We start from the raw sequence: 21,122 nt of genomic DNA on the forward strand, positions 1-21,122 counted from the left end.
CACACACACACACACCTTGTCCTATCAGTTGATCTGTCCCTCTTCAGACTCCATGTGAGGAGCTCAAGAATGAAGCCACACACGTCTGCTGCTGTCGCACTGACCTCGTGAACGCGGCCGTCAACACCATCGTGCTGCAACGATCACAACAGAAAGGTCCAGGAGTGTGTGTGTGTGTGTGTGTGTGTTTTAGAAGAAATGTCCTGTTGGAGAGGAGCACTGCTGCCTGGTCAAGGTCTTGGGAAGACGAGCGGCTGAAAACAAAAGCGGGCGGCTGATAACAGGGTGAGAGGGACAAAGGGACGAGAGACGTCTTCACCGGTTATCGCCAAGGCAACAAACGCATGACGGCGCTTCTTAAAGAGACTTGTGATCAAAATCGAGCCGTGAGTCCGACAGTTCAAGGAGGGAAACTTCTGTTTAATTTTGCCGATGTACGCTTAGTTATTTCAACGTGTTCTGGTGGACAGATACGGTTGCTATGGAGACGGAGGCCAGCTGCCGCTACTGTGAACAAAACACGGCGCCATGGCGGCTGGACTCATCCCAAACTCTGCCAAAACACTAACGTGATTCGAGCAGACTAACATTTTAAAGATTTTCTGCAAAATCTCAACTTTTTTTCCCCTCTCGCTTATCCTTTGGAGGAATTTTAGGGCACGAAATAAATCATTACTGTTAAACCATCGTGCTTAAACTCACATTAGATGTTGCCGTACAGGCCGTTTCTCACACCACGTTAATCTTAAGGAATAAATACCCACATCATTATCGTCTCCCCTTCACCTCAGATTCACCTCCTCACTTCGCACTCCCTCGGGAGTGAATCGTCCCCTTTCAGCGAAAAGCAGCGAAATCACTCCCCTTCCGTTCTTCTCGCCTTCCGGCGTGAACCCGCTTCAAAGTTTCAGCGCCAACGCGGCTTCGTGGAAAAAGGCCCTTTGATGTCTGTAATGAGGCAAGCGAGGTGGATATCACACGATCCGCTTAGGAGAGGAAGAGGGTTTCCGCCCGTGTACGAGGGGAGGGAGGGAGGGTGAGGGGGTTTCGGGCCGCTCGGTTCAGGGCGGTCGATTACAGATGGCGTCGGAAGGTTGAGCGCGCCGGACCGCATGAACACACACACACACACACATACACACAGTAGTAGGTTTAGTCTATTCATTGTAGAACAAAACCAGCTTCCTTAGTCGATGGCAGATTAGACAGTGGACCTCAGGCAGTATCTGAAACACACACACACACACGCGTACCAACATTCCTGGCCCATGAAGGCACAATTCAGTCACTACTTTTCTGTTAAATGACATTCTTGCACGAGTTCTTGCGCCTCACTACGCGGTTGTGGGGATTACGGTCATCCGTTTGCGTGTTGAAATGCACACGCTGCGGTTAGTTAGCGGAGCCGGGCGGTTTTCCATCCGCGTCAATCGGATAGCACCACGACGTTTACGCTCGGCTGCTCCTTTCGGAACCTACAGTTGGCACTTCTCCGAACAGAGGCGTCGACCTGGGTGAGCGATTTGCCGACGATGAACACGACACCAGCCCCTTTTAAGTCTCTCCCCCCCCCGAGGAACACGTCTGATGGACTTTTGCGCTACGGGCCGAGGTTGCTTCATCCATCACCGGATGCAAATTCACTGCGCCGACGCGGCTGCAGAGGCCCCGCGGGAAATCACGCACGGGAGAAAGCGGGAAGTGTGCCGACGGGGGTCGAGGGCTTTAAAAAACAGCCGTGGATTTGCTCTTTTAAAAAAATAAAATAAATAAAAAAACAATCGCAATAGACTTTCTCATCATAACATAAGCCTCCAGATTGATGAACATGGGACACAAACCTGTCATCCTGGACATTCATTCATGAACAACTGTACACACACACACACACACACACACACACACACACACACTTGTTGCATAAAGGTTTAACCTGTAAACATGTGAAGCGTGTGTACGGCGCCTACTGCAGACAAACCACATTGTTTTTACGCACAACAACAAAAAAAAAAAAAAACTCGCCAGCGGATCTTCTCACGGGACGAGCGGCCCGTACAGGTCGGCAGGAAGCGCACGTGTGAGGGCAAAACAAAGCGCGAAACCAGGGTTTCCTTTCTACAGTTGGGGGAGCTGCTCCGTGTGTGTGTGTGTCAGTGTGCGTTTGTGTCAGCACTACACTCAGATTACTCCTCGCCTAATTGCACCGGCGAGGGCCCGCTAATGAGTCGACGCTGCCGCCGCCGCCGCCGCCGCACACGCAGGTGACCTCATCAGCCGGTTGGCGCTTGAAGTGAAAACGCCTCAGCCTTCCGAGTGCTCCAATAAAAAATAAAAAAAATAGTGTGCGTGCAAACAGAGGAGAGTTGTTGCTATGTGCGGTGCGAGGCCTAGCGACTCCCCGAACAGACCACCCAAAACAAAGCGAACTGGACTTCAGAAAAACCAAAACGTTCCTGACTTTAAGAGAAACAAACTCCCTTGTGTTATTTTCCACAGGAACCGATCTAAATGTAGGAGGGGGGGGGGGGGGTATTAAACAAAAGATAAATATGGCTTTGGTTTACTCAAACTGGCGAGGAAAAAGGATCCAGGCCGCTCTGCTCGTCCCTCTGTGGGCCGAGGACGCGGAGACATTTCTTAAAACTAATTTCCACCCTTAATGTGGACGGTGTGATCATAACAAGCGGCAGCGCGCCGCCTCTCAGCTTTTAAAAAAAAAAAAAAATTCCAGTCACACAGTTGAGTAAACCGCAGCAGAGAACCAGCGTCTGGCAGGCTAATAAGTAGCTCGGACAGGACGTTAGCTGGTCGCTTTCATTCACTAAATAGGTTGCGGCTGGACTCCCTTGATCTGGGGGGGAAAAAGGGGAGCGGCGCCGTGTGACATAACGCTACTGGTGCTGCACCACATTACACACAATACAAGTCTGTCAGCTGCGTGAAGACAAGTGCGCTTCTCTTGGTGGAGGAACGGATGTGTGTACGTACGTGTGTAAGGTGTCAACGAACTATGTAAGGGAGCGAAGGTTGTAAGAATCAGATTTGCAGTTCACTCACTTTCAGTTAAACAGCCAATTTGGCGGTTTTAAAAAGACGCAGTGGGCTCCCGAGGTCGGTCGGATCCTTCCACTGCTCCTTTTGCTGCGCTTTAATTGAGTACTCGGTTATTGCCAAACTGATACCGAGTCCCAGTCGTAATAAACCCAAATTATCCCGTACGATTTCCAGCATGGAGAAGCTCTCTCTGACAGACGGACGTAGATTTATTTCTGTGTAGTTAAAGTTCAATCTGAGTTGTCATTTTGTTATTAGTGGGAGTTCCATAAAAAGCCAAATTACACAACATCTAAATACAAACCGCTATGCGTGTACAGAATAGACACCACGATGGAAGATTTGATCGCGTAAAGTATTTAAATTAACCATTATTTCTAAAATACATAGCATTGAACCCTTTAAAGAATCCACGAAGATCAATTTCGTTCCTTTAACATCTTGGCATTTCGTCAGAAACGTACACGAGAAAACATTTACAAATACTTAATAATAGTTTTGAGCTACTGATTCGTGGCTTTTTTTCAGCCACACGTAAACAAATGTGAACGTTCCCACTTTGGTGAACGACAGCGTTTCCGGCTAAATGAATATTCATGCTTCTCCCGTCAGAAGCGCCTTCCTCGGGGGAAGGCGCTTTAAAAAGAGCTACAGGTTATTTTGAGGCTGGCACAGATATCCTCCTGCAGATGGGGGAGAAATAAGAGTTCAGCGACAGCCGGAGGCCCCCGATCACTAACTTCTCGGGTTTTCCTCGGGAAGAGTTTGTGGGAGTGGTGGCTGATTTGATCCAATTATCCCAAATTCTCCCAAAAAGTCCTTTCTAATTGTTAAGCTAATTTTAATGAAGGTCACGTCGACAACACTCATTATGTGGGGGGGGGGGGGGAGGGGGGCACCAAAAAGAGGCACGCGGCTACATGACCCGCCAACGCCACAATAAAAAGCAGACACATCAACGCTTGTATTTTCCACACAAAGGCTCGACTTGATGCCTCGGGGAGGCAAAACAGACAGAAGTAACATTTGCTTTATTTGTTTTCTTAAATATTGTGAATCAGAGCGAAATAGATCCTCCTGCGTTTCTTTATCCAAATCACGCGAGGCTATTTTTACACGTACATAAACAGTGTCAAATAGGGTTTTCTTTGGCCGACGTCCCGCCGCTGACGTTACAATTTAGCCTTTGGCCCTCTGTGTCAAAAGAATGCAGACCTGAGAGAGAGACACACACACACACACACACACACACACACTAACTCTTTTTCTATACAAGCCGATTCCTGTTAAGGGGAAGAGATCCCTGTAATTACAGCAGAACGCTTAAAAGAAAAAAAGCGCAGGGGATCCACGCAGACAAGATAATTCATTGTTTCTGAACTGCTGGGGCGGACGGATCGGTCGCCATGTACCGTCTGTCTGTCTGTCTGTCTGTCTCTGCCTCTAGTTGCTGTGAACTAGGCAAAGTTGCAGCAAAAAGGAAGACGTCTCAAGTCCTTTTTCAAGCGTCCCTGCAAGCGTTTAAAGGATCAAGTGAAACACGATGTGAAAGGGAAGGAGGACAAGAGGCGTTTTTTTGGGGGGGGGGGGGGTGGAGGAAAAAAACAATGTGTGTAGTGAACAGAAGGGAGGGAAGGAATTTCAAAAATCTGTCAAGACTGGATGTCGGACGAGGAGGCCGAGCGCAGTACATTAAATAAGTAACAAAGAGCAAAGGGAAGCTGGATGGAAACTCTTTTTAGGAGAGCACTTTTATTCCATATACACATATATATAAAATTGTCATATATTCCTATTTTTTAGCTCTTAAATACTTTTGTTGTTGCTTTTATTCTTACATATATTTCCTTTTATATACTTTTGTATACCCCTTGTTGTTGCATGCACTTTTTTTATAGCTGAACGAAGCCGAATAAAGCGGATTCTGCGGGAGTCCGCCGGTGTTCGGGGGCCGAGGCCCGCCAGCCCCCCGGCGGCAAACACACTCAAACAAAAGGATCATTTATTGGAGGAGGAAAGAGGGGGAGGCGGAATAGAGGGATGAAAGGAGAGGGGGGGGGGGGGGGGGGGGACACACACACTGTACAGAGGCATTCGAGAGCTGTGCGAGTGAAACACTGGCCCCATCTAAACATTCACAGCCAACGTGCAACATTGTCTGCCCCCCCCCCCCCCCCCCCCCCCACATGCCGCCCCGCTGACATCCTCAGCAGCCAGAGCCCATATGCTCCCACTGTGCCAGCCGGCTTGCTTACACATTTGAAATACACCCAGCAGCGTTGTCCCCGTCCACCAACACGGCTTCAACCTCCCAATAAAACCTAATCGGCTACGTGTGCATGCAGAAGGATGGTTCATTTACATGTGTGGAACATCTTTCTTTTTTTTTTCTTTTTTTTTAACTGTTGAGCTCAGCCGCACTGCACTCACCACAAGATCCCTCAATGAATTTTAGCTAATGCCTCAAATTCTTTATTAAATCCGACTCGGGAGCCGGGGCTATGAAACGTTAACCCCAGAGCCCCGTGAGGCTTGAGGTCTGGGACAACCTTACGTACAAATCAAGTGGAAGCGAGCAGGGCTGCATAAACAACAAGTCTTGGCAGGATGCATTCATCACAAGAGCCCCACTGTGGGAAGGCGAAGTAAGACTACGGAGTGTTTTACTGATGCATATAAATCCACATCTCCATTTAAATGCCTCTCCATCTGCAGGCGGCAATTTCTTAACGGGCCCATTTAGTGCAGACAGTGGCTCAAAGAGAATGTTTTTCTATGAGGAAACGTCTCGCGGTGACCTAGTTGGGGCATTGTTTCGCCGTGGTGGACCCCCACCACTACAGAATTCCCCCACACAGCAGGAGAAAAAATGACATACAATGAAAATTCATCATCTGGCCTTACTGACCTCCCTTCCGAAACAATAAAGTATGTTTCTATGCACGCATTTTAAAAAAGAGAGAGCCCTTCGTAGTTCGTGGTTAAACTGAACCATTGCAGCCTTCTGCTCGGGTTAAGCCATGTTCAAATAAAAAAAACTTTCTTATTGCCACATCTAGAAACCTGGCGACCCCACTTCCATGCTTACATACTATTCACCATTACATCATCATAATGAATGTACGGTTCCAGGAACTAAAAATAAAAGAAAATCTGATTCATGGAACAATCTTTAACTCTTCCATTGGTTTCTTCTACTCAAGTCACAATCAGGTCGACAGATAACAGGGCCGGAGTTCAACTTTATTGAACTTGAAAAGAGAACTGGCGCGCCAAAATCGTTTACCCTGCTTCATGTGCGCTGAGCTGTTTGCAAAAGCTTTTTCCAATAATGGATCTGGAGCAGAAAGATTCTGCCACTTTGTCAAAGTTCTATAACAGAACGTCACCTGAATATGCCCACAAACGTTGGTCTCGAGGGGATCAATAGTCATATCAGGAAAAATCGATGTCTGGCCTTTAGCACCTAACATAACTAAATAAGTTATGTAAGATGTGTGCGTATGCCTTATGAAGAAACTTACTTATGAATGTTCAGGGCAGACAATCTACATCTCACAGTATGGATTACGCCGTCATACAAATCAAATCGAGACTACCTGGCGCCAGGTGGCCTTTGATTACCACCATGTGTTTTGGCCTAACGTCACAGAGAAGGAAGAGAAAGGAGAGAAGAGACAAAACGTGATGCCGAACAGAGTCTAAGAAATGTGTTTTTAGAATAATGGAAACATTTACCTGTTCCCTCCTTATTTCCATTCTTATGAGTCCGCAGCTCCTCTGACTTGTAGAAGTCAATACTGGCGTAAGTGTTGAGTGTCGAGCTGCTGCTGCCGCCGACTGCTGCTGCCGCCGCACCCACTCCTACGACTCCAGAACCTCCACCCAGTACGGAGAAGAGGCGAGAGGGGGCCCCGCTACCAGACGGTCCGTCCGGGCCCAAATTGGGGCCTTCTTTGTTGGCCAAGTCCAAGTCTATGTAGTTGAGGCCTTGTTCTGTGGACGAAGTCTGAGGGTTTGTGGGAAGGGGCGGCTGTCCGGGCACGGCGAACTGAGCGGAGTTGTCGGCCACGGCCCCGTTCCCCCACAACATGCTCTCAAAGCCCAGTCGGCGGGCCACAGCTTGGGGGTGTTCCGGGAAGAGGGAGGCAGTAGAGGAAGAGGAGGTGGAGGTTGGGGCGAGGAGGGAAGGCGAGGGAAGGAAGGTTTCCGAGCAGTGCCGTCGGCGGCCTTGGGGGTCCGCCCGGATGACTTTAGCCCCATGGTCCGGGTTGGGTCCAGGTTTGGCAAGGGGGAAGTCTAAGCCCCGTGATAGCACTGCAACAGAGGGATCGGTCCTGGTAGGGGAGGGGGCTTTGGGGGAGGCGCTGGATGATGACCTAGGGACGGCGTTGCTGTTCAAGCTAAAGACCATGTCTGTGTAGTCCCCACAGGGTGTTGGCGACTCGGACACTGATGGGACACTCCCTCTGCTTTTCTTGAGGGGGGCTTTGGCCACTCCGGACCCCTCTTCACTAGGGCTGGCAGTACCCTCATCACAAGGTTTAGGAGCATGAGCAAGAGTGGGTGGCGTGGGAGGGGTGTGGAAGGAAGGGAAAACAAGAGTGGTGTGGGAGAGGGGTGAGGGGGACGGAGAAGGTCCCAATTCCATGTTGACATACTCTGAAGCAGCTGGCGGGGTGATGGGGGCAGACGGGCTGCGGGAGAGGGGGATAAAGTTCCCCAAGCAAGAAATTGGCCTGTGTTGAGGATGCTTGATGCTTGAGCCGTGAGGCAGCGATAAGCCATGTCTGAGACCCCTGCCTCGCCCTCTCCCAACTGCAGTCAGGCTGCTCTTCTCCCCCTTAAACTCGATGCTTACATACTCCCCAGGGCTCTTAGGCTCCGGGGGCAGCGGGTTCTCCCGGACCCTAGGAAGGGTGTTAGCCTTAGATACGTCGACAAACAGGCTCACCGGTCTGCTCCTACTGTGGCTACCTTGCTTGGACAACCCACCAGAGCCACGTTTCTGCTGGAGCATACTTGCATCTTTGGACTGAGATCCCCCCGCCATGGCGGCCGCCGCCTGGGCTGCTCGGTCCTCGCTCTCCCCGAGGCTCTCGCTGCTGGCTGAGCTTGAAGAGTACGATGAAGAGGAGAGTGACAGGTGGCGTCCGACCGCTGAACCGCCGGCTGCCGTTGGCTCCTGACGCCCTCCCACGATCCTCCCTCCGCCCATTCCCCGGGTAAAGCTCCCGTTGGACCTTCTGCCTCGTCCGGGGCCATCGTCGAAATGTCCAGCGGAGGGGTTGTGTTTGTACGAGCGGGGAAGAGAATAGTAAGAATATACCATCTTGGGGGCTTGCTGTTGAGAACTCGTCTCCAGAAGACTGGGGAGTTCAGATGGTGGGGGGCTGCCGTTTACAGAACGTGCACTGATTGGAGACATGTTCATATAGTCACTGCCCGCCCTGCTGTCTGCACTTCCACTGCCCATCCAGGCTCCTCCAGAGAGACCCCCACGCTGGTCAGGGGAGCAGCTGCTATTGGGGGACATTATCATATAGCCATCGGAAGCTGGTGGAGGCCGGATCTGCTGCGGCGGGGACACGCTGTTATTGGGGGTCATGGCCATGTAGTCGTCGCCGGGTTTAGAATCGGAGTCTGGGACGGAGACAGCCAACGACTGGGACAGGGAGACCGGAGGCTGAGTGACGCCAGGCAGCATGGACATGTACCCAGTGTCCACGCCTTTATTTACACCACCACTTGTTCCTGCGCCCACATCCGTCTTGAACTCACCCGCCACATCCAAGTAGCCACCTCCAAACCCTGCCAACCCAGAGCCCGCGGCAGATTCCCTCTGCGGGGTGGAGGAGGTGGACGCAAAAGACTCGCGGCTGGTGCTCCTGGACATGACGGCGTAATCGGCAGAATCTTCATCTGCTGCCTCCTCGGCTCGGCGCTGACACGGGGCCAGCTTCTCCAGCGCCATCGGAGGCAGCGAAGCCCGCTTGCTCAGCAGCCTACGTTCGGCTTCGCATTCGCGGCTGGAGGAACGGCGCAAAACCCTTCTGGTCTGGGACTGGGAGCCACAGGCTGGTGTTACTGGTGCTGGCAGGGAACTGGATGTTACGCCCCCTTGGTTGCTGTTGCCACCACCACCACCATTACTGCTAACACCACCACCACTCCGCTGGCCCATCAGGATATAGTTGGCTCCCTCCTCGCCGAGGGACTGACTGCCAGCGCTGCCTATGGAGTTTCCGGGTAGGCTCGGCGAGGGGAGGAGCGTGTCCCCGGGACTTGAGCCATACTCGTCCGAGGAGCCGTAGTCGCTGGGTGAGCCCGAGACGGAGGCGTGACGCGAGGGGACGCGACTGTAGGTGGCGGACCCCGTAGCAGCACCGGCAGATGTCACGACCCCGAACTCGGAGCCGTGCCCAGAGCAAGAGGAGAGGCTCGGGGCTGGTGAGGGCGCTGGGGTGGAGATGGAACGTGTCAACCCAAGAGGAGTTTTAGCAGCCGAGGTCGGGACTGAACGGGCGGATTTCGACCTGAGGATCGGGGTGGTGGAGCACGAGCCATTGGTGGAAGGGCGGGAGCAAGTCCCTTGGAGGGGTGTGGGACCTACCATGCCCTCCTCAACTTTTCCCCCATCGCTTGCAGTCCGAGACCTTGGGAAGCTGTGCCGCGGGGTGGGAGAAGCACTGGCACTGCCGCCCCCCGCCCCACCGTTGGCTCCTCCTGGAGGCTCCGTCCGGGGCCGGCGGTTGAAGCCCACCTGGCTGGGAGGAGGGTTCGGGTGATGGCGTCGTGAGGGAACGCTGATGGGGTTGGAAGCAGTAGCACCTCCTCCGGGCCCAGAGTTCGACTGGGACTTGCTGCGTTGGCGGAACTCCTCGCTCAGGGCTTTCATGGCCTCCAGCAATGTTTCATGCATGTTCTGGGCCACCACGGAATCATCGACCTAACGCATGACACAAGAAAATAAAAACTGTGAACTCAAACCATTATTCAGGTCAGGTTATGTGTAAATGAATTCGTAAAATTAGAAATTAAACCACTGAGAGAATTTTAATGGAATATTCTTTGAAATTCTTAATTCTCATGGAAAAGACATATTTGGATTTTAATGAAATTTGGTTTTAATGTGTAGTAGCAGTGTTGGTTTAAGAGTGAGTTTTAAAAACTTATGGTAGGTAATAACATAATACAGACAGTTATCCGCAAAGAACACAGGCTGTCAACACAAGACATTCAGCAGCAAATTGTGTGTGTGTGTGTGTGTGTGTGTGTGCGCGCGCGTGTGAGTGTGTGAGACCAGCTGTGTCCGACAAACACCAAAATGAAACATTAAAATTTCAACACCTCTAATTAGATGGCGCGTTGATTTTCGGCACTTAAGTTCAATGAAGAACAAAAGCGCCATTATTCTTTTAAAGTTAAAGTTAAAGGGCTTTTTCAGTGTTGGGGCTATTTAAACAAAATTGAACCCCAAACAATACACATTTTATGGTCAAGCAAAGACCTTTCTGAATTGGACCATAATGTGGGGTTACGAGAGCTTTAACCACAACGTTGAGTAACTTTATAGTTCCCCCGAATCTGTTGATTATAGGCTCTTCACTCATAGAGGGTGCAACTCTCCACAATATGGGGACCAGATTACAGGCTCACCTGCATCCAGAACTCGCCCGGGCCCGTCACGGCGGAGCGGCCAACTTCGACGAAGAAAAAGTTTTCGGAATGGCCGCAGCGCCGGACGTTCATCAGCTGCAACACCACGGCGGCGGCGTCAGAGTTGAGCTTGACAAAGTTGACCGTCTTGTCGGTGAGGCAGAGGCGATAGATGCCCACCAAGTTCTTGGCTTGACCCAGGCCCTTGGGCCACACTTTCACCTGCCACACCTCCTTGAACGCAGGCCCGGGATTGGGTACTCCGTAGTCGGCCCCTTCGCAGCTGTCAGTGGGGTTCTTACCTACGGGGAGAGAGCAGAAGGGGATTAAAAAAAGGGTTTGGGGAGTAGAGAGGGAGGAGGATACGATTCGATTGGAGAAAACATGGAGGTTATCAAACAGAGAAGGATTTATGAAGAGTGCCGGTTACAACGACGCACTCACATGACCTTCAGGCACCTGTGAATAAAGGAAAGTCACCAGTATTTACCTGTTAGCGCAGGACATGGTACCTGTATAATCTAATCTATCTGCTGATATTGAGCTTCTCGCTGATTTTCAACAGAGATTGGAGTTCAAACAGAGCATGCATGAGCATGTGAGACCCGCAGGCTCCATACCTGGGGCGTCATTTGTCAGCCGCGCACAGACATCCTGACACTCACACAAGCCTGCGTACCAGCGTGGGATTAGGAAACAGTTGACAAATGAAACCCTGCACGAGAGAGGATGACTTTGAAAGAAAAGCATCCGTTGTGGAAAAAGAAACCAACCCGGAAAAATGCTTGACAAGTGAATATTTTCCTAAAAACCAAAGCAAACAATGCCAATAGATGGTCAGAAACCTAAGAGCAGAGCACTTAATGAGCTCTTCGAGTGCCATTTTCTGGAGCTGCTCTACTGACAATAAATGGACTGTGTAAACTAATAAAATCTAGTGTCTTTTAGCCAGGCTACCGGCAGTCCATTCACCCTTTGTGTTTCTGTATTCAAACTGCAGTGAATTACTGCGGCAACACAAAACAGGGTTACTACTACTTGGTGAGGTGTGATCCTGGGCTGGTTTGGGCGCACAAAAGGCCCCCGGAACGCACTCAGTACAACATTTAGCTGCACGTTCGGTGTTTTAAGTCACCTGATTCTTGTTCTTAAGTCTTAAGCAGGAGCTCTGAAAGAACACAATGTACCTCATATCTATGAGTCTATAGAAACACCGCAATGTGACTCACAAAGTAAAGTATCCATTAAACACGGTTGTGCCTGAGCATGCCAAATCCATTGCGGAATCAGGACCGAAAAAGAAAAAAAGAAAAAAAAAGTGACAGGGACGCTCACCTGCTCCCTTTGTGGGAACAGGAAGTTCTTTGTGCAGTAATGAGCACCTGCATTAATAAGACCGCCACATCTGGAGCATTGGAGATCTTTCTGACAAGTCACAGAGTTGAGAGATCAGATTTTCTCAAAGTTTGTGCGGAATTCCACTTTGAGCAATGATTTGGGTCCGATCCTCCTAATCACAGTGCACCGGGACCACAGAACGACAAATATATGATCGCATGTCTGCGCGCGTTTGTTCTCCCTTTCAAACGGCTGCGCCGCAAATCCTACAATGACAACCATATGTAGACGAGAAGCCTCGGCGTGCACGGCGGACGCCGTATCAGCCGAGCTTCTGTTGTGACAAACAACCCGGGAGTTTGTTGGGAGGGGGGGGAAGGAGGTCTGACGTGTCTCCATCCAGCTTGCTTTCCCAAAAGTTGGGACGGTCGCGCGCAACTTGAAAGAGACTTAGAATAGATGTTTTGTTGGAAGCCTTGGCGGCTGTGGCTTAGTGGATGCATGTGTGTGTGTGTGTGTAGGCGATGCCCCCCCCTCCCCGTATATTAGATGACTCACTCACAAGGCCATGCAGGGCTGTTTCATGCACTGCTTTTCTCTGTGTGCAAGAAGTCCCGTGTGCCTCCTCGATTTAGATTTACAACAGGAAGGGGTGTTTTTTTTTTTTTTTTGTAAATTTGGAATAAAAGGGATTTGGGGACAGCAGGAATTTGCAAAGAGATAGAAGAGGGGGGTGGGGGAGGAATAGCCTATTACAGTATTAGTATAGTAGTATACAGTATATTAGAGTATTTTTATGATTTCTTGTAATAGAGTCTTATCAGTCCTGCATTTATTGTATAACCAAACTTCCGACTCGCTGCTTCTCGAGACTTCCGGTTCCTTGAGGACCAATCGCATCTTTTTCGAGCAGCGAATAACGCGTCTTTTTTGGTGGCCGTTTGTTTTTTTCCGACCGCAGCGCAGCCTTAAACTTCAGCTGTGCCCTCAACGGCGACTCCTCCACTCAAACAGCCTTGATCTCAGTCGCCACTCAGGGTGCTCATCGGCGAATCTCAGAAGGCTCTGAAAACCTTTAAGAGGCTTTCCACGGACCCCTCGAACCATTAGAGGGTCCTTCAGAGTTGCATAACGCTCGGGTTGATCCTGCACAGAGCATCTGAATTATAGATTGCCCGTGGCTGTCTTCCGGTGTGTGTGGCGGTTGCTCAGCTAACAAGGTACCTTTTATTTTATTTCATTTTTTCTCTACTGGGGTCATAAGCCGGTCAGCTTCCGTTGTCCCTTTACGACATAATGAGCCCTCGGGGGAACACGGGCACGTGACCCAAATACACACCTGGGGGTAATAACGCTTTGAACCCGTCCCCGGTTGAATGAGGGCGAACCTTGCCTGGGAAGAAAGAAAGAAAACAACAAAAAAAACACACTCAACCTTGACGGAAGGTGTGTACCGGTTCAAAGAGTCCACACGCGGTACCTGGAACGTGCCCCTTATTTGAGCGACCTGAAAAACAACTTACACTGGCTTATTCACGCCGGCTGTTTACCTCACTTTCACCGCGACCACACATGAAGCTTTCAGTGCGACGCGAGGCTCGAGAGCCACCGCCGTCTATTCATGCCATTCATTTACCCCCCCCCCAACCCTCCCGATGCCATTGACCGTATACAAGGAGGCCATCATCTTACCTCATTTCCTCCCACTGGGTTTTTAAATGTAGCTCATTGGCTTTGAGGCGGATCTGTGCCTCCCTTCGGAGTTCAGGGGGTATAAGGGTGCGATTTATTAGGGATATCGACAGCTCCTGCACTGAGTGGCTGGTTATTGTTACGGTTGTCAAACTAATTCCTAAGAGGAGGTAGGTCTTCCATAGTAGATGTTATCAGTTCAGTATCAAAGCACGGCACGACTCATAGTTTTAGATTCTAGTGGGTTAAAGATTCATGTTCGGGGCACTAATACAAAACCAAAAGGTTCAGCGCTACCACCGCCTCTCATTTCTACTAGGGTGGAGGAACACTTCCTCGACGTCTTTCTGTTTGGTATTCGGTTGCGAGATTCCGATTAGAATCCCTCCCCTTGGTTAGCCACCGCGGCCTGTAAGTCAGCGCCTCTCGCTGGGTTCCGTTTCAAGTTTCTGATCTCACTGCCCCAGCACGCAGACCCCCAGCTTCTAAGCCCCCGTCTCAACCACCTCTGCTGCCATACCAGGCCACCACACAGGAGACAGCTGTGGAGTTTTTTTTTTGGGAGGGTGGGGGTCCTAGCATGCATCCGAGGGGGGGGGGGGAGAAAAGAGAGCGGGCCCCCCGGCAGTCGTTGTAATCTGTCGCTCCCACGGGGGCCCGTTTTCCTCTTTTTCAAATCTCTTCAACCGTCCCTCACCATCTGTAAACCCCCCACCCCCCCAATCTGGGCCCACACTGGGGGACACGATGCCTCCGCAACACCAGCGCCTGCCCGAGGTTTCGTTCCACATGTGGTTTGTGTTTAGCCAGGGAAGAAAACACACACACACAGTTTGCTGTCCCTCAAAAAGATGCACAAAAAAATTCAGAAGAATCTGCGCAGTCGCCCTCGTCCAACCGGCGGCCATCTTGGCCGGCTCAGCGTTCAGTCTCAGCGATATATCCACATTGAACGCGCGCGCCAAAGTTTTGTGGAAAAGTTTTAGTATTGCACAAATCTTCCAAAGCAGATAAATCACATTTTGGAGATTAAATCATTCAGGAACTTGTTCTGAACTTCTGGGCAAGTCATCCCAGTTTCTTTTAAACAAAATGGGTTTTGGACTTAAGGGAATTCAATTAAGTTCAAAACGCATTAAATCTGTTGAGGAGTTTACGTATTCTCAAGGATATTAAACGCTGCACTTTATTGATACTTCCTTCCTATAAATGGAACGTACATGTGCTTTAAACACGCGACCGAGTACCGACAGGTAGTCGTACCTGTACAGTCAAACCTAATAACCAGTGCCAAAGTAATACTAAACCAGTTCCTTCCAGGGAGGAATGAAGAAACAGAGCATTTAATTCATAACAGTTATATATATATATATATATATATATATATTATATGTATACACAAGCCGCATGCCTCGCTGTACGAGGGTTACTGTGCGATTAAAGCGCCGCGGCTCCACCCCACTCGCCACGTGGCCGCTCATCGACCGGAATGGATCCCTCTCCGCCCCGGGGCTTCAACCTTTTATTCCTGTCGATTGACACCCCCCCCCCCTCCTCACCCCCCCGATCGGCGAGGCATGTCGGCATTAAAAGAAACGCATTCGATAATAATTTTTCGAACTCCTAGTTTGCTTGTCCCTCCCCCGGGAGTCCATTAGCAGCGAGCCTCTGCCAGCAGCGGCCGGCCCCCGAGACAATAATTACTCCCCAATTAGGGGAGATGAGGAGCGCTTAAGCGCGGCTTAACGTTTAAGCGGGCCGGCTCTGCACAACCGCTGGGGAGGGGGGGGTCGAGTCGGTCGGAGCAGCCAAACTAAAAACCCGGCGATAACGACCACTCACGAGACGCAAAAGGTCGTCTTCGCTCCCGATGAGGATTAAGGGATTGGTGCGATGAGAAAATATATGTCTCTAATGAGCGTCTCAATCGGAGATGCACAAATGGGGTTTTGCTCAAAGGGTGGATCCTGCGCTAAGATGTTTTTGTATAGGGTTCGTTGCATTTGAGCCGCAGTTTGCGAATATTTGCATCCTTTCATCCGTTTGATTATTTTTAACAATTGTCTCCAAAATGTCAGAAGTGCCGCAGGGAAACTGTCCGTTAAAACCCCGGAAGCTTGCGTTCTCTCCGCAGACCTTGTTCTAAGCATCAAACTCAAAAAACCCACAATCAAAAGAGAACCCAAAGTGCAGGAATCCTCCTTTCAAGCTTTTAGAACTCATTCCCAAACCTCCCCCGGAGCACCATGCGGCTTCCTCTGAATCAGCTGTTAAACCCCACAGATGTTAAATCCACTATCACAACAAAATCTGGGGGGGAAAAGCAGCAAATTGCTCTTGCTGGCGGTTGTGGTCGCTCTCTCTCATCTGCCATATTGTCTTTAATTGAGGTTTGCGACGATTCCTGAGGTGGTGCCGGCCCTGCGGGACAGTTTTTTCCTGGCAAACGCCGAACCTCCCGCCCCGTAACCCGGTCGAGTTTAAGCCTTTACACGCGCGACTGACTCCCGATAGCTGCGCAAATAGCTGCCCTCAAGCCCGGTACTGTACTCGCTGCCCGAAAAGGTCTTACTGGACTCAACTGAATAAATATGTAGGATCCTAATACCCCCCCCCACCCCCCCCTGCAGCTGGCTTGTGTGATTACTGGCGGCTCAGGAGCAATGGGGTGGGGGGTATTGGATGGTTCCTGTCCTGCTTTGGGAGACTTTTCCCAGAACCCAAAACGCCATCAGTGCTTCCAATAGAATATCTGTGTGCGGCCCAGGTTATCACCCCCCCCTCATGACTTTGATTCCAGAGGGGAGGGGGGGGGGGGGGTGTCCCTCTGGAAACTCTCTAACGGGCGGACCGGTGCAGCATCTCTTGGCCGCGCGCCCGTTCATCTTCGCCCCCTTGCCCCCCCCCGCCCGCCCCAGGCTGTGAATACTTCTACTTCCCCACTGGGATGGAGCGGGTCGGGGGGGGGCGTTAGGGTCAGAGGAGGTTCAGGCCACATACACCCAAAGGCTTGGAACTGTGTGTGATCTGCACATACCTGAGGAGGGTTGTTACAGGGAAGGAATCCTGACGGTGTGTGTGTGTGTGTGTGTGTGTGTGTGTGTGTGTTCGGCTATTTTCGCACATGCAGGTTTGGTCAGCAATTGGCTGTGAACCCACGACTCCCCCACCTACAAAACTCTCCCTGAACTGTGTGTGTGTGTGTGTGCGTGTGTGTGTGTGTGCGCAGCAAATACCACAAGAAAAGACGGCTGCCAACGCGCACGTTGTCCGAACACTCGAAGAAACAAAAAGCAGAAGACGAGCAGCCGTCGGACTTGCGATTTACATTTTGTTTTAAAAAGACCACCAGGTAGCGGCGGTGGCAATAGGGGAGGGGGGGGGGCACTGCAGGCGGGGGTGGTGAGAGAAGGTGAAAGGACCGAGGCCCTATTTCTGTACGTATGACCTCCACGCACGCTTCGGTGGCCGCGGATTGCCTCGCCGGCCCTTTTGGAGAGGGGTCGTCAGGTCCGTTTTCCCACAGGTCCCGTGGGCCCCGACCTCCGTCCGCCCGTCTTCGCGGGAACTCGCCAAATAGTCGGGAGGGGGCGGGCTGCACAACCACAGACCCGGTTATGTAAAAGCAACAAGAGGCTGGTAGGGGGGCGCGGCGGCGGCATGTCAGCACCTAATCCAAATCTGCACAGGTAACAGCTTGATCAAATATATTGGAACACCCCCCCCTCCCCCCTACGTGTACACACACACAGACACTCCCCCCCCCTCTCCTCGGCTGCTTTACGTAACAGAACCCGGAGGTCATGTGCACCTTGAACCCGTATCTCTGCTTGCGTCAGGGTTGCGTCACGAGTCCCCTCGTGTTTGGTCTCTCGCGCCGAAGGCCGAACAGGTGACTGCAAGCTGCCCCCGCTCACCAGTTGTGGCCCGACAGCTGTGTTGACAGCGTTGGAGAGGAGAAGGGGAGGGGAGGGTGGCGGGGGGATAATAAAATACAAATAAAAAAAAAAAAGACTAAAAAAAACGTTGAAGCCATTTGCGCATTCTGCAGGGATGAATCCCCCGCAGGAGGGAGCTTGATGGGAGAGCATAAGACGAGTCGCCATTTCCAGTCAAATCAGGGAACATGAATATTTTATGAAGGAATGAGCCTCTGGGGTGCAAATCACTCACACACACACACACACACACACACACACACACACACACACACACACACACACACACACACACACACTTTAGGGACATGTGTCAATCCTGTAAGCCCAATATCCTGATGTAATACTGCCGTGTCAGCAGAAAAGGGCAGAGCGGTCAAAGTAAATAAGAGGCGAAAGAGGGGGGGGGGGGTGGAGGGGAAGTTAGGAAACAAAGCGTGCACGCAGTTGAGAGCCACGAGTGTGAAAAAAGAAAAGAAGAAGAAAAGAAAAAACTCCCCCTCAAGTCTGGAGGACAACTGGGAGTAAATATCTAGTCTGACACCAGTGTGATAACAGTTGGGTGGAGGTTTTGGGAGGGGGGGGGGGGGGGGTAATGAGCGCCACAGAGCGGCTTAAGGGCGCGTGTTTACAAACACACACGCACGCACGCGCACACTCCCGTCAGAGGCCGTTCGTGGAGAAGTTGCGTTTCAAAAAGTGTGAAGTGAACGAGGCAACGGGACCCAGAAGCACACTACGTAAACCAGGCCAGCGTGCATTAATAAATTAGCGCGTGCGTGCGTGTGCGTGTGTGTGGGGGGGGGGGGGGGGGGGGCGCGCGTTGTAGGACTCACTCTTGCACTGCAGCTCCACCATGGCCTGGTACCACTCGTCCTGCTCCGCCTCGCTCTCCGCGGCCACGGCGAAGCTCTCGGCGCGCGCGTACAGCACGATCATGTGCTTGTTCTTGGCGTCGGCGCGCTTGTTGATGTTGAAGCACGTCTCCAGCGGCACCGCGCGCTTGGGCACGGGGGCCTTGCCGCGGAACTTCTTCTCGCTCTCGTAGTACTCCAGGCGGGCCGGGCCGCGCTCCGAGGCGGCGCGCAGCACGAAGTACCGCCGGTGCATGGACTTGTGCTTGCGGAGGTAGCCGCTGCGGCGCACGTCCTCGACGCTCTGCGGGTCGCCCGGCTGGCTCTCCATCCCCGCGGGTCGATGTGTAGTGCGTGCGTGCGCGCGCGCGCCCTGCACCACCAGCACCTCCACCAGAAATTAAAACAACAAAACAAAACAAAAAAAAACTCCTTTTCTTCTGGTCGTATTTCTGCAAGTTTAGAGAGACGGGTCAAAGCTCCCCCGGCTCCCCTCCCTCTCTCTCTCCCCCATCAACGCAGGCATGTGAACTGGTGGCGAGTGGGTGCGGGGGGGGAGAGTTTTTGGGGGTCCTCGCTGGTCGCTGGTTTCCCTCCTCTTTTGGGGGCTGTTGTTTTTTTGCCGACCGACTGGACGTTCCTGGGGCAAGTTTCTCCACATGCGGCGCAACTCGGCGCGGAACTCCCCCCCCGCCTCCCCTCCTTCTCTCCCCCGGCCCTTTACTCCCCACTACTACGACTACAACTACTACCACCACCGGTCCGAGCGCTTTAATCCCATTTAGTGCACGTCACACCGCACGGAGCCCATCCTGCAGCAGCGTGTCTGTCCGTCTCTCGTGTCCGTCTGCCCCCCCCCCCTCCCCGCGCTCCCCCATGCGCTGCTCGGCTCCGGTCGCGCTGCCGTGGAATGGAGAGAGAGAAAGGGAGAGAGAGAGAAGAGCAGCTTCCGTGGAGCGGGACTGTCACTCAGCCGCTGCACAAGTACTCAGGAGTGGTGGTGCGTTCACGGGCCCGAGACCGGGCTCCGACATGAGACCACCCGGCTCCCCCGAAACTATTTTCGTTTTGCCCCACCCCACACGAGCATTTCGCACGCAGTTGTTTATGTCAAATGTAGAAATGTATGGACTATACCAAAGAGATTAACAGTTATATGCGGGATGATGATAAAGATAGAAAATGGCCACGTAATACGTAAACAATAAAACATGACAGCATGAAAATGTATATTTTCAAAAGTCATGATAATGTAAGTTATGTATTGTAGCTTTTTAATTCCTTTATAATTCTTTCTAATTCGATTGATTTTATTCGTTCTTATCGGTTTCTTGGGCAGCTGTGAAGGGAATTTGAACTAAGGTCAACTCAAGCGACAGGCAATATTTCCCACAGCGCGTGAAGGCAGCAATGCTTCCAGTGAGTGGAGTAAGATTTCAGTATTGGCTCTGCCTCGAGTCCATCCTGTTCTATTTATTGTTAACGTAAAAATCAATCCTCCGTTTTGTACTCACGGGTTTCATTCATCAACTACTCTGAACGCCCTGCAGCTTTTGGAAATTACATTTACTGCGTTAAATGCAGCGGGACGTTACGTAAACATATTTACAATCTAGGTTAATAGTGAGACACATTACACACTGGGGGGTGCAGTCGTTTTTATGTTTCCTAAATGCCTCAAACAGCACATCAAGCTGCTGCAATTTAATAAACGAGGCATTTGTAGACGCCCTATATTTGTATGATTGTTTTTCCTCCACTCACTGGTGCACGTCTGAGGGAAATCACGTCGAATAACACATACATATTAAGAGAAGGCATGTTTTCATTACATTACATTACATTACATGTCATTTAGCTGACGCTTTTATCCAAAGCGACGTACAATAAGTGCATTCAACCATAGGGTACAAACTCAGGAGAACAAGAAACAAGAAAGTGCAATTTCCTCAAATAAGCGAATTTACAATTTGCTATAGATGAGTGACGTCACAAGTACAATTTAAGTGCTGCAATTTGTTAGTCTTTAGTCGAGGTAGAGTCTGAAGAGGTGTGTCTTTAGTTTGCGGCGGAAGATGTGAAGGCTCTCTGCGGTCCTGATGTCTTCAGAGAGCGCGTTCCACCATTTCGGCGCAAGGACAGCGAAGAGTCGAGACCTAGTCGAGTGTTTTGCTCTCAGTGAGGGAGGGACGAGTAGTTTTGCAGATGCAGAGCGGAGAGTGCGGGTTGGGATGTAGGGTTTGACCATGTCCTGGATGTAAGCTGGACCCGATCCATTCACAGCATGGTACGTGAGCACCAGTGTTTTGAACTGGATGCGGGCGGCCACCGGTAGCCAGTGAAGAGAGCGGAGGAGTGGAGTAGTGTGGGAGAATTTCGGAAGGTTGAAGACCAGTCGAGCTGCTGCATTCTGAATGAGTTTTCAATATATATTGGATGTCAATTAATCTTTTAAAACGTTCTATTAATAGTAATCCTGCACCCTGTGAAGGGGTCCTATCTGTGCACTGCACGCTTATGCAGTATGTATGTTGTTATGCAATATACATCCAAAAGTAACCTTGTTCACGAGGTCAGAGGAAAGTGG

The 21,122-nt window shown here is 51.1% G+C and overlaps 1 protein-coding gene across 1 annotated transcript in view; it reads right to left on the minus strand.

The window, feature by feature from the left end:
* LOC120822124 (insulin receptor substrate 1-B) overlaps window positions 1-19,549 on the minus strand; it is a 31,278-nt gene extending 11,729 nt beyond the window's left edge. Inside the window, exons 1-3 of the mRNA XM_040181520.2 lie at window positions 18,518-19,549; window positions 10,714-11,015; window positions 6,793-10,003 (exon numbers count right to left, since the gene is read on the minus strand). Of these exons, the coding sequence (XP_040037454.2) occupies window positions 6,793-10,003; window positions 10,714-11,015; window positions 18,518-18,866 (3,862 nt within the window). The 5' untranslated portion in view covers window positions 18,867-19,549. The remainder of the gene's footprint in view (window positions 1-6,792; window positions 10,004-10,713; window positions 11,016-18,517) is intronic.
* Between the last annotated feature and the right edge of the window lie 1,573 nt (window positions 19,550-21,122).

Source organism: Gasterosteus aculeatus, chromosome 7 (genome assembly GCF_964276395.1).
Source record: "Gasterosteus aculeatus chromosome 7, fGasAcu3.hap1.1, whole genome shotgun sequence".
Classification (NCBI taxonomy): domain Eukaryota; kingdom Metazoa; phylum Chordata; class Actinopteri; order Perciformes; family Gasterosteidae; genus Gasterosteus; species Gasterosteus aculeatus.